The sequence below is a fragment of the Protopterus annectens genome, chromosome 9.part0 (genome assembly GCF_019279795.1).
Source record: "Protopterus annectens isolate FY-2018-M chromosome 9.part0, PAN1.0, whole genome shotgun sequence".
Classification (NCBI taxonomy): Eukaryota; Metazoa; Chordata; order Ceratodontiformes; family Protopteridae; genus Protopterus; species Protopterus annectens.
This window is the reverse complement of record NC_056743.1, coordinates 1961618778-1961631823: the sequence shown is the minus strand read 5'-3', so window position 1 is coordinate 1961631823 and position 13046 is coordinate 1961618778. Positions and strand designations below refer to the sequence as shown.

General features: G+C 43.6%; 1 protein-coding gene across 3 annotated transcripts in view; it reads left to right on the top strand.

The window, feature by feature from the left end:
• MVB12A (multivesicular body subunit 12A) overlaps positions 1-12846 on the top strand; it is a 561417-nt gene extending 548571 nt beyond the window's left edge. For all 3 annotated transcript variants that reach the window (XM_044084779.1, XM_044084781.1, XM_044084780.1), the window contains exon 10: positions 10404-12846. In XM_044084779.1, coding sequence (XP_043940714.1) covers positions 10404-10466 — 63 coding nt within the window. In that variant the 3' untranslated portion in view covers positions 10467-12846. The remainder of the gene's footprint in view (positions 1-10403) is intronic.
• Positions 12847-13046: the final 200 nt, after the last annotated feature.

The window sequence follows — 13046 nt, the reverse complement described above, 5'->3', positions numbered from 1 at the left end:
TCCTGTTTCCATTCCAGGCACAGAGGCAGCCCAGAGAAACAAGGAGGCTGATGGAAAGAGGAGGAGATGATGGAATAGTGAAAGAAATGAAGGAGAAAGATACTTGGATGATTTGTTTTATGGTCAGGTACCCCAGAAACGTTAGACAAATTTATTAACTTTATAAACAAATCTACAATCATTTGAATTTACACACACCTTCAGTAAAGAAAGAATTATCTTGGCATTGAATTTATTTTTAAAGAGGGTAATAGACTGCTATCTAAGATTTACAGGAAGCCCACCTTTTCTAATTCCTATTTGGAATTTAGTAGCTGTCACCCTTACTGCCAAAAAAGATTTGTAGTTGAGGGACAAATGGTAAGGACAGCCCATATGGTCAGTGATGATGCAGAATTTCTTAAAGAAGTAGAAACAATGTTGGACGTGTTTAGAAATGGGGGTTACCCAAATTAGTTCTTGGTCAGTATACGAAATGAAGTAGTTCAAAAAAGATCTAAAGGTATCTATCGACCAATTCTTAGTTATGATCCCCATAATGTAATGGCTACAAAATCTTTGAAATACACCAGCGAAGTGAAAGTTAATTTCCACAGTGGGTGTTTTGGATTTATTACTACATATAACGGGGATAGTGCCCGAATAGTTCACATTATGTATAAACATTGGGATCTTTTGTCAATTGAAAAACCTATAATTAAATTTACTAGGTAAGACTCCAAAGTTAATATTTAAAAAAGATTTATCCTTTAAGGACATTCTTGAGAAAAATAAAGATAAAACCTTGTGTAATAGGCCTGTAGGTAATTTCAATTGTGAGGCATGTAAACAGTGTCCTAACAGGAAAGGAATTTACAGTCGAACAACTTAAAATTTCCCTGAACGGGCATTTTGACTGTCAATCCAAAAATCTACTTTATATGGCAATTTGTTTGGAGTGTCCCACATTTTATATAGGTAAGACCTCTAGAAGATTCTGGAAAAGAATCTGTGAGCACATGTTGGACATTAAAAAATGGAAAAGTATCAATGCACTATACAAGCACATCACTGACCACACGGAACATAGGTTTGGGTTTTCTGTAATTCAACAAGTCATACCAGATGCTCAAGGGAGGATATTACCTGAGAACCTGGATGTATGCGAGTTAAAGTGGCAGTTACGCCTGAATGCTTTCAATTTTCCAGGCCTAAATGATCACTGTAATATAAATTGTTTTGAAACTCAAGTGTTATAATGGGTAGAAGTGACAGGTCATTCTTCAATTTGTATATATTTTATTATATTTTATTATTATTGTTTTTATTTTATTTCTTTTTATTTTTCTGTTTTAGTTCGCACATTATAAATCATATTTTGTACTTGTAATTTATATTTTAAGCACATTTGTTATTCAAAGAATTTATTGTGATAATTGAGGGTTTGGTTATGAGACCTATTTAAATATTTATCTTTAAGGCACAATTTATTGATTAAATGCAATAGAAAACAAATGGTTATGGTGGTTAAGGGATGCTATTTAAAGGCAGAAAGCAGGAAGTGATGTTAGTTCTGATGAAGTCCTAAATTGGCAGGATGGCAGTGCTTAACTGATTTTTAGCATTGCTATTTTAATAAAGTGAAATGCTGGTTTCTAAGTCCTGGTACTTCGTTGCTTTTTAATATTGGATTTTCCGTTTGATACAAGTTACTAAGTCATATGGAAGTGTGCAAACTTTTAAAGCTTCTTCCAGAGCAGCTGGTTTACTGAACATTTTTGTGCTCCTTGTATAATCTATTTAGAGCGAGGCAGATGTCAGCTGGAGCTTCTGATTTTCGTCCAAATTACCTCCCAGTGGAAAAAATTCTGGGGAATGCAGTTCTTCCAGTAAAAAAAATCTTGAAAATAGATAAACTTCTTCCCTTCTGCAGATCCTTTTTTTTTTTTATTTATTTGACATTTGTTAACCATCAGACTGGGCTAGAAGCCATTTTTCAGCAGAGGCACAAGGAGAAAAGCTCCAAGATAAAAAAAAAAAAAAAAAAAAAAACATAAAATCGAGAAGTACTTGCAAAGAAAAACACATAGCCATAACAATTCCATCAGTAATGTGCCTAGTATTGGTTACAATAAAGAACTTCTACAGTAAAACAATACATAATGTCATTTGGTTCCTGGTTCCATATGTACAGAGGGTACAGATGCAATTTACAGGTAGTGAATCAATCAGTTTGCAATTACATTGGCATGTAGGCATAATTAGTGATAAAAGTTACAGTACTTGCTTGATATTTAGTTAGAAACTGTACGCAGGAAGATAGATATATGATATAGGGGTAGAGATCACTGATGTTTTCTTTAGTTCTGGCAAATGTTTCTTCATTCTCTCAAGTATTTATTCTTTGATACCATGTAGTGCCAGTCTGGAAAGCAAGTAATCCAGAAATGCAAGAAGTGTTTTAGCCCATTGATATTTAGAAAGAGACTTGGAATATGAGTGTACCAAATGCCATGGAAATCACTGTACAACTAACACACTTGCATTAAAGCTTTGTACCGCGCAGGTCACAGTGCAGTGTTGTCTTTTTGAGAATTTGTAGCACATCATTTGCGTCCGTTCTAGTTTGGTTGTCCTTAAAGTGGTGAAAAGGGGTAAAACCGGTAAGCTGTACACAAATTTCCTGAGAAGTATTATACCACTGAACAGCATCAGCAACTTGGTTACCTTACCCTGAAAGGTGCCATGTTAAAAGTAGAGCCCAGTCTGTCAGTGTTGGCATTTGTGCTGTGTTAGAGAAATTAAAGAACCTAATGCTGTGACAAAAATAGAAGTGGGGGTGTTATGCTTCCTTCTACCCCATTTCCAAAAACAGTGCAAGCAGGTTTTCAGGTTGTGAGGCTGATGGGTTTGTACCTCTCTTTTTATTTTTGTGTGTTACGCCCCACTGAACATCAGCTCCTCTGTCAGCCTCTATCATCCCTTTTTGCTCCCCTACCATATTTTGGGCAAGTGTCGTATGAACTAGAGCCAGCATATGGTGTCCATCATGTCGGCAGGTAAAGTATTTATACCTTCTGCTCAGTTCCTTTATATCCATTACAGGTGCTGTGGCTGAAGCAGAGCCTGTAGTGCTGGACCCTGATAAAATTGTGCTTTCACATATATAGCACGCCCTCTCATTTGCATCTGTATTGTGCTGGTAGGTAAGGTATCTGTGCTGCTCCGTTTTTTTCACCAGTTGATCTGCACTGGATGGTAATTATGCAGTGGGACATTGCTCGCCCCTGTCTACTGGGTGGGTAATCTAATATTGGCTGTTCGCTCTCATTCCTGTGGCCACCTTCTCCTGCATTCCTGTTCTCCACAGAGCTAGTGACTTAATCTGCTCATATCAAGTGCTGACCTTTTCCTTTGCGCCAATTGCTAGCTGAACCTGGGTTGTAAATGCCACTGTCAGTGCTGCTGTCCACAGAGGCACTGATGCTGTGTGGCCACTTAGTGTCATCAGTCATTCATACTCCACTTCCACTGTACATATTCCATGTAAAGCAGCTGCAATATATTGATGGAAAAAGAGAATACAAATGCTGAGTTTTCTGCTTTACAAAAATGTGTTTTATTTTTGGTGCATTGTGAACATTTAGTACATTATGTGCAATTGTTGTCATTCTTCCTTGCAAAGTGATCTTTTCTCATTAATATTATAGGTGACTATTCCCTCTGATGCTTGCTAACCAATTTAGTCATAGAACGTCAGGGTAAAGGTTTACATATTTTTTTTCTTTCATCCTAGGTAATACATTTGCTTTTTTGCATTCATGGTTGTAACTGTTTTGGAAGTTAGATATATGCCCACATGTGGCCCGATAGCCATGGAAACTGCAGATTTTAACTGCTGTACCAACATTCTGGCTGGAGTTTGAAGTATTTACAGAGTATTTATGGTCAGAGAACTAACAGCCTACCTTTTTTGTATAGTCCAGAGTTGCACATGATCTTGGGCTACCTTGCTTTGCTCATGTATTCTATCCCATGCGTAATTTAAACTTGTACATTTTTTTTTCCATAACACATCTGCTGGGAAGAGATGTTCCATAATTTTAAAAGAAAATTCCTTTGCACTATTTCTCCAATTCTATCTGATTGTTCATCACACCCACACCCACAGTTCATTGCACCCAAAATGCACTACTGTGCTTATTCATTCAGGATATTTTAAATTGTATATGAAGTCTCCTATTCATGATTTTTCTGCACAGTGATATTAACAGTGTTGGGCAAATTGTATGCCTTATTTAACATTAAGACATTGCAAAAGATGATTGACAAGCAATGGACTAACTTGTGTTTTTTTTTCTAAAAATGTAATTATGAATATTTTCTAAAGATGAGTAATAGGCAGTGAATAACATGTAATCTGAAGTAGCTAACTTCATTTGTTCATCAACCTGTGGGTATCGGATCCGAGCCGTCAGCTTTATTCAGCTAAGATCCGAGCTCCACGCTCCTCCTTACTCATAACCCCCTGTAATCTCTCTGACCGCAGATCTCGTTTGCCGCGGCTTATTCAGCACCTAAAACAAGTTTCCAGGCATAGGGTTTCATGAGTCTTATTAAAATTTCCATTTTTTACTTAATATTTTACCTTTAGTTAACCGAGTGAGTGTTGGTCCCAGTTTCTTATAATTTGTAGAATATTGTGAGGGTTTTTCTGTATAGTTTTAGTTTTACCCCTCCCACCTTTTGTGTGAAGGTGTGTGTGTTGGGCTTACTTTTTGTTAGCCATGTCTGAGGCCCCAAAGCCAATTTTTTTCTAAATGCACCAAGTGTGGCCATAAGCTGTCCCCAGTGGATGGCCACACTGTGTTATCTGCCTTGGGGTTGACCATCCCACCTCAGGCTGCACAATTTATGCAGCCTACAACCCCAGGGCTTTGAGGGACAGGAGGTCGAAGCTGATTCTGGCGGGACTTCTGCCCCCGGACTCTGCTTCGGCCTCCTCTCCCTCGGCGGCATCGGCTGCAACTGCATTGGTCCTGCCTTCCATCCCTGCTCCCCCTGGCCAGGACTCACCCTCCCGCCTTGGCTCAGGAGGACAGGGAATCCAGGAGGGAGAAGAGGAGAGAAAAACATCACAAGCAGCAGGCCGAATCCTCCTCTGCTCCGCCAGCTTCTCCCAGGGCTTCTGGGCCTTCTCCTTCCTGGCTCCATTCACCTCGCTTTTCCCCGGAGCCGGAGGAGGAGACACGGTTGCCTTCGAGGTCATCAAGGTGGCACTCCAGGCCAGCCTCGGTGGCCTAGTCTAGATCTACCCGTAGTTTATCCGACGCAGATATGGACTGGATGATGCGTAGGTTTCTCCAGGCGCAGCTGCAGATGGGAGTGCTCCTGCCTCCCCCCCCTCCCGGGGGGAGCTCGACCCCATTTTTCACCCTGATTGCTCCTTCAACCCACTTCCGTGGTTCGGAGCCTTCAGATCCGGGTAGCATGGGAGCCGGGGGAGGTTTGGTGCCGATAGTACTTCTTACTTCGGCTCCGACCGCACCCTCGAGTTTGTTGGGTCTTTTTTAAGATCTGAGCTCTCGGAGCCATGAACTGAGCTTCGGATCTGGAGGTGTCAGTGTGTCTTCAGCTCCGTCTCGGTCGGAGCATACTGGCCCTTCGGATCAGATTGCTTCGGCACCGGCTCCAATCCACACATCGGATCCGAGGGGACTGCTCTTGGATCCCAGAGAGAGCAGTTCCCCTTCGGCGTTCGATGTTGTGGAGAGGGTATTGTCGAGGGATTTGAGGCCCTAGGCTCCTGCTATGGTTCCACCCTCCACTCCCTCTCAGCTGGGCCTGCCTTCCGTCACCCTGCCCCAGGGACAGCCTGTGCCTACGTCCCAGATGGTTCCCTTAGAGGAACAAGATGTAGTTGGTAAGGCCTCTTCGGACAGCACCCCCCCCGAGGAGGTTCCTCACAAACATAAGTGCAAGAGGAGGCACTTGGACTCACCTGAGTCCTTGACAGAGGACACAGACTTAGAGGAAGGGGAAGGTTCCCCTAGGTCACCCCCCGAGGACGTCTCCTTCGGAGACATTATGGAAATGCTTCATATTGGGGGGGGGGGGTCAGCCCAAAAATCTTCCTCAGATGAGTGTGTTTCTGGAGGCGTTTGACGCAGGCCCATCTACCTCTTAGGTGTCCCCTCCCACCGATCCCCTGGTAGATCTGATTACTACCAGGGCATGGAAGGAACCGAACACTGTGGAGCCCATACCAGAGACCAGACAAAATCCTCAGACCCCCACTGATAGGACGGTTTGGAGCAAGGGTGCTCCGGTAGATGCCATGTTGGTGGCAGCCGCCACCAAGAAGGAACTAGCCCAGGAGAGTTCCTCGGTCCATCCTCCTGACAAGGAGTCTCAGACGATGGACCACCTGGGGAAGCGGATGTTCGCTTCAGCTAGCTTCTCTGTAATGTCGCTGAAGTATATGGCACACGTGATGAGATTCCAGCGGGATCTCATCAAGGAATACGCCGGGTCGCCCCCAGAGTCCATGTCGGCCGAGGATAAGAAGGTATTCTCAGCTTGAATGGCCACTCTTAAGTCCATTTCGAACACTTCTATGCGGTTTCTCTCCCATGCTACGGAAGGAGCCACTAGAGCTAGCGGAGCGGACATTGTCTTACGACGGCATGCTTGGCTCCGCCTTTGCTGAACCCTTCAAGGCGTCCTTCGCAAATGCCCTGCTTGACGGTTCTTCGCTATTTGGCAAGACTGTCCGCGAAACGCTGCTCCAGAGCGAGAAAGACAGGAAGACATCTGCTGTCAGAATCTGCTTCTCTGCTCCCCAGAAGTCCTTCTCCAGGAACCAAAGGGGACAAAAGATGTGGTTCCGGAAGTCTCAACAGTCCCGTTTCACTCCGGACCCCTCGTCCTTCAGAGGCAGAGGAGGACAGGGTGGACACAGGCCCAGAGGCAGAGGGGGACCGAAGAATCTCTGGTTGAGAGAACCCTTTTCTGATCTGCCCGTGCAGCAGCCCTGAAGGCTTACCCGACTGCTCCACTCTGGAGGCAGTCGGGGGGGGGGGGGCATTTCTCGAGGCACCTAGCAGTTTGGGAGTCCATTACAACAGATCACTGGGTGCTTCAAATCATATCCAGAGCTTACAAAATCCCCTTTCTGAATCTCCCTCTCAGACCCCGGAGCCTCCCCGATGTCCCACCCAATCAAAGGGAGGCAGCAGCCGCAGAAATAAAGCAGCTGCTAGAGAAAAGAGCAATCCAGCACGTCCCCCAAGACCAGTCCGGATTGCGCTTTTACTCCAGGTTCTTTCTGGTGCCAAAAAAGACGGAGGAGTTAAGGCCAATCCTCGACCTGTCCTTTCTAAACCTGTCATTGGTCAAAGAGAAGTTCCGGATGGTCACCATTCAATCCATTCTCCCACTCTTGCAGAGAACAACTGGATGTGCTCTATAGACCTCAAGGATGTGTACTACCACATTTTGATGGACAGACTATCCAGAAGGTTTCTCCACTTCCGGCTAGGAGCCAGCCACTACCAGTTCAGGGTCCTCCCCTTTGGTCTCACCACAGCACCCAGGGTGTTCACCAAAGTTATGGCAGTTGTAGCGACCCACCTGAGACTTGAGGGAATACAGGTCTTCCCCTACCTAGACGACTGGCTCCTGACCGCCCCCACCGGGCATCTACTATGTTCAGCCAGAAATTACTTCCTTCATTTGTCCTCTCATCTTGGAATCTGTCATTCTCAAGAAATCTTACCTTCAACCAACCCAGATCTTAGACTTCATAGGGGCCAGGTTAGACACAAACCTATTGAAGGTCTTCTTAACTCCGGACAGGCTTTGAACTCAAACTCCACGTACTGGCCCTTCTACAATCCCCGGCTCCTCCAGCAGAATTGGTCCTGAGGGCTCTAGGTTCCATGTCTGCAACCATCAGTCTGCTACTTCTAGCATGCTTGAACATGAGGGTCCTACAATGGACCCTACAGGTTCAATGGACCATCCTGCAACATCCACTAAGTTCACCCATCCCCCTCAGCAGGGTTTGCAGGAAATCCTTACTCTGGTGGATCCAGTCCTCGGACCTCCGGGAAGGGTGTCCCTTCTCTGTCCCAACCTCTAGCCACGGTGACCACGGATGCTTCTTGCCTTTGGTGGGGGGGCAGTGTATGGGCAGAACCGTCCAAGGCACGTGGACCCATTCGGAGACCTTGTTGCACATCAATGTCCTAGAGATGAGTGGTGCTTTTAGCGTTGCAAGCACTCCAGGCCCTTCTTCCCTTAGGGACGGTTGCAATTCAAACAGACAACATGTTAGTAGTCTGGTATATCAACAAACGGGGGAACCTGATCCTATACACTTTGTCGAGAGGCCATGAGAGTTTGGGAATGGGTGATCTCCACCAACCGCTTTCTCTTAGCGACGCGCATTCCGGGTCGGTCGAACATTTTGGCAGACAGGCTGAGTTGAACCATCCTCTCACCGTACGAGTGGTCTCTGAACCCGAGAATAGCAAAGCAAATCTTCCTCAAGTGGGGTCAACCTTGCTGCGATCTCTTCGAGTCTCCTTCGAACGCAAAGTGGAGCGAGTACTTCGCTCTAATTCCCCCACCAGGGGAATGCCCCAGAGACGCTCTGGTGCATGTTTGGCCATCCGGTCTATATGCTTATCCACCTCTCCCTCCTAATGGTAAAATTCTTGCAGAAAGCCCGTCTGTTGGGGAGCAGAGTGATCCTCATAGCCCCATTCTGGCCTCATCAAACGTGGTTCCCATGCCTATGGCCTCATCTAGTACATCCTCCATGGATTTTGGATCCCACTCAGGATCTGATTTCTCACCCACTAGGGTTAACAATCCCAAATCTGGACAACCTCAAGCTCACAGCTTGGTTGATCCAGTTTCAGTAATAGCTAGGACTCCTGGCATCTCGTCTTCTGTTAAGGCTGTTTTAGTAGCTGCTCATAAACCTTCTACGAGAAAGGTTTATAACAGCAAATGGAAACGCTTTACAATCTGGGCGGAGCATAGAAATTTGGATCCCTTTACAGCTCCGATACCAGCAGTGTTAGAATTTTTATCAATTTTATTCGACCAAGGTGCTAGCTTTTCTATGGTCAAAGTTCAATTAGCAGCGATTTCCCATTATCATGTGGGAAGTGATCTCGGTCCCTTAGCCTCTTCCAAAATATGCAAGACTTTCTTAAAAGGTACTTTCCTCTTAAGACCTCCTGTTAAAGATGCAGTCCCTCCGTGGGATTTGACCCTTGTTCTCCAGTCTCTTACAGCCCCTCCATTTGAACCTGCAGCTTTGTTGGATCCAAAATATTTATCTTGGAAGACTGCCTTTCTCATTGCTATCACTTCGGCTAAAAGGGTTTCGGAGCTTCAAGCCCTTTGTGCCAAACCTCCATACTTGGTCTTCCATAAAGATAGTTTCCCTCAGGACCAATCCCTCCTTTTTACCTAAAGTTGCTCTGAGTCCAGCATTAATCAATCTATTAATGTACCAGTTTTCTTTCCAAATTATCAAAACAGTGGTGAATACAGACTACATTCTCTGGACGTACACAGACAATTGAGGTTCTACTTGCACAGGACCGCTGAACACAGAAAATCTGAGCAACTCTTTGTATCCTTTGCTAAACCCTTTTTGGGCAAACCAGTATCAAAAGTTACATTGTCCAGATGGATTTCCCAATGTATACTTCTTGCATATAAATGTTCTGGCCGACCTGAACCTGAAGGAGTCCACGCTCATTCTACTGTATCGATTTCTGCTTCTGCTGCCTATTGGTCCAGAGAGTCCTTGGATGACATTTTTTCAGCAGCCACTTGGGCTTCATCTCGTGCATTCATTACCCATTACAAGTTGGATATAATTTCCAGAGGGAGGACATCCTTTGGCTCTGCAGTGCTCCGGAATATTCTTCCATGAAGACCTCCCAAGTTTTGGGTAGCTGGCATCTGTCCCACAGGTTGATGAACAAATGAAGTTAACTACTTCAGATAAAGAAGTTATGTACTCACCATAACGTTCCATCTGAGTAGGTAACTTCATTTGTCAGCAACCAACCCCCCCCCCCCCCATCCCCCTAACCTATAGTGCGTCCTAGAAGGATTTTTTGTCCTTTTCCAGATAACGCCAGGTTAGGATGTGCAGGTGATCCTTTGTTTTGTAGTATTCTGTGATACTATAGCAAACTCGATCTGAGGTCAGCGAGAGATGGCAGGGGGGTTATGGGTAAGGGGGAGGAGCTTGGAGCTCTGATCTTAGCTGTATAAAGCTGCCGGCTCGGATCCGATATGGATCCGATACCCACAGGTTGCTGACAAATGAAGTTTACCTACTCAGATGGAACGTTATGGTGAGTACATAACTTCTTTTTTCCTTTCATTTGCAGTATGACTACAGCTTTGCAGTGGAGAGGACAGCTGCTGCCAGACTTCCTCCTTCATTATGTTAGAAACCATCCTTGGATGACTGCTTTGGAGCAAACCCTATCATTATACTTCTTTTCAGAGACCATCTTGGCAGCCTAGCTTGAAGAGCGTCACCTTGTACATTCCTTTGTATATTGGCACAGTGAAGAGAGTGCCATAGCATTTGGAGCTGAACTGAAAAGGGAATGTTAGAGTGTTTGTGTCAACAACATTTTAGAAGTATTTTCGCCTTATGAAATTCAATAATTTTAGAATCATTAGAACTCGAACAAGTACGCTTTCCAAAAATGTAATTTTGCAGAATGGTATGTAGAGACAAATTCCCAACTTCTTGTTAGCTTGGTCTGAATGGATGCAGTATGTTAATTGTTGTGTACATCGTATTTGTAGGAACTTTCCTCAACATAAGTGTTGGAAATCATGCTACTATTTTTTCTTTTCAGAAATGCTGTGCATAAGTTAACAGGATATAACTACACAGGGTAACCCAAGTTGCATTAGCGGCTCAGATACCTAACGGCACAGACAGACAAGAATGGGCATGCCTGTCGTGATGATAGAGAGCATGCTGGGTGGAGATCTCGCTGAATCCAGGCAGAAGGAAGTATTCATAACAAGAAAGTTGCAAGAATGTGCATGTTGAAGGAATAGGGAACAGGATGGTCTGCATGGCCAGGATGGGCACATCCTCAGGCCGCTTCAAATTGCCTAACCAGCTTAATGACATGTCGTCTCACTGGAAGAGGTGAGATGACTAAGGCCTGCTGGTACTTCATCATTGCCATCATGTTATTGATGGCTCCCAGTGTCATGTCTCCTTATGGGATCTCTCATTCCCCCAGGCATTTCTGAAAATGAGCACTGGAAGTTCAGCTCCCTGCAAAGTCTGGGATCCCACATGGTGTTAGGGTCATGTTGTGGACAGGCTGGTAGGACCATATGGGGATCCTGGGATTGTGCAGGCATGGTAACAAGGGATAACAGTCAGAGGACTAAGTGGGGTTGGGGGAGAGGGAATTCTGTACAAAACGTCTGTGCAAATCCCAGCATTATATCAAAGGAGAAAAGCATTTTCTCATGTACTGTACCTGTAATGTTAGTAGTGACTTGACGTGAAGAGGAAGCAGGTACGTTAAGTATGTTTGACTCAGAGGGGCTCTTATCAAGCCCACTGCTCCTATGAAAGAAGCTTCCTTCACTGTTGTAACATCTGAACATGTGAGTAAACAAAGATATGGGGGGGGGGTAAGTTATAAAGAGATATTGGAGCTCATGACTTCACTTGTAGAAAATTTTCAAAAAGGAATTTTTCATTTTTTTTTTTTTTTTTTCATTTTCGATATTTATTAACCAGTTAAGTCTTCTGGATAAGTTTCCCTTTTCATTTCATGGTACTTGTCCCTTTTACATGAGAAGGCAAAACATCACTTGCATTACCCTTTTACCTGGAGCTTGCAAAGATACAAACATTTTGCCATCCTGCATGCCAAGTGCATCAGTGTCTCTCTGAATCTGTATTTAGGCCTTGTGCATAGAATAATATTATTGCAGATTATCCAGTTTTGGTGTGCTATCACTTGAGCAGGAAAAGGCAGGGTTTTCTCACACCAGGTGGCCTTGCTACATTTTGCCTGTCACTATATTTTCCCCAAGTAACGATTTATTAAATTGTTCAGAATGAGTACATTGGTACTGGAATATCACACTAACTGAACTAATGTAAGATAAAAACAAATTAATCATAGTTGAAGTACAAGTGTATGCAGACTATTTGTATTTGTTTACCAAAAGAAATAAGTCAGTTGGATCTTCACATTCAAATGTGGTACCATTGTGGACATATGTTGTATATAGGGTACCATATTGATGCAAGACGTTAAAAAACATTTGGCTGATCCATGCAGAGGCGTGCAAGTCTCAAAACACATTGCACTAGTTTAACAGTTATTCCTTCAGTCTAATGGCTCCAAAGAGCTTCAGTGAGTGGGGTGTCAAAAGAACATACATACCCATAGTGTTAGCAGCTAGGTTTCAGTCAGGCCTTCAGAGATGATTGATTTTGACACTGCCGCTGCCACCTGGTTGTATGATTGGTTTACTTGCCGTGCAGTAAGTGTTGAGACTTAGAAGGCTCTTGTTGGCCACTTTCTCTATTAATATTGTATTCTTTACTTTTTATTTCTTTTTATTTATAGTATGGGCTTTTAAAGTGGTGAACAGTATTTAAGAAACTGAATGTAAGATGTTTGTCTTCATTTCTGTACACTAAGTAATCATCATCAAACTTTAGTCTTCACTGATTGTTGTATTGCTTTGATTATTAGATGTAATTCCATTTACTGTTTTCAATATACAGCAGAAATTGAGAATTGAAATTATATAGTAAAGAAATATTTTTCATTATTCACTAGTGTGTTTTATTATGATCTGACGACAGTGTAATATTACATTAAAATTAATCCAGCTTACTTTTTGCCAAGTAAACTTTTGTTTATATGCCACCTTTCCCAATGTACCTTGCTTATAACCATAAATGTTAATATGTTAAACTGAACCTAATAAAGTAAGCTGTGTGGCTTACCCTGAGTGGCACCCCACATGAT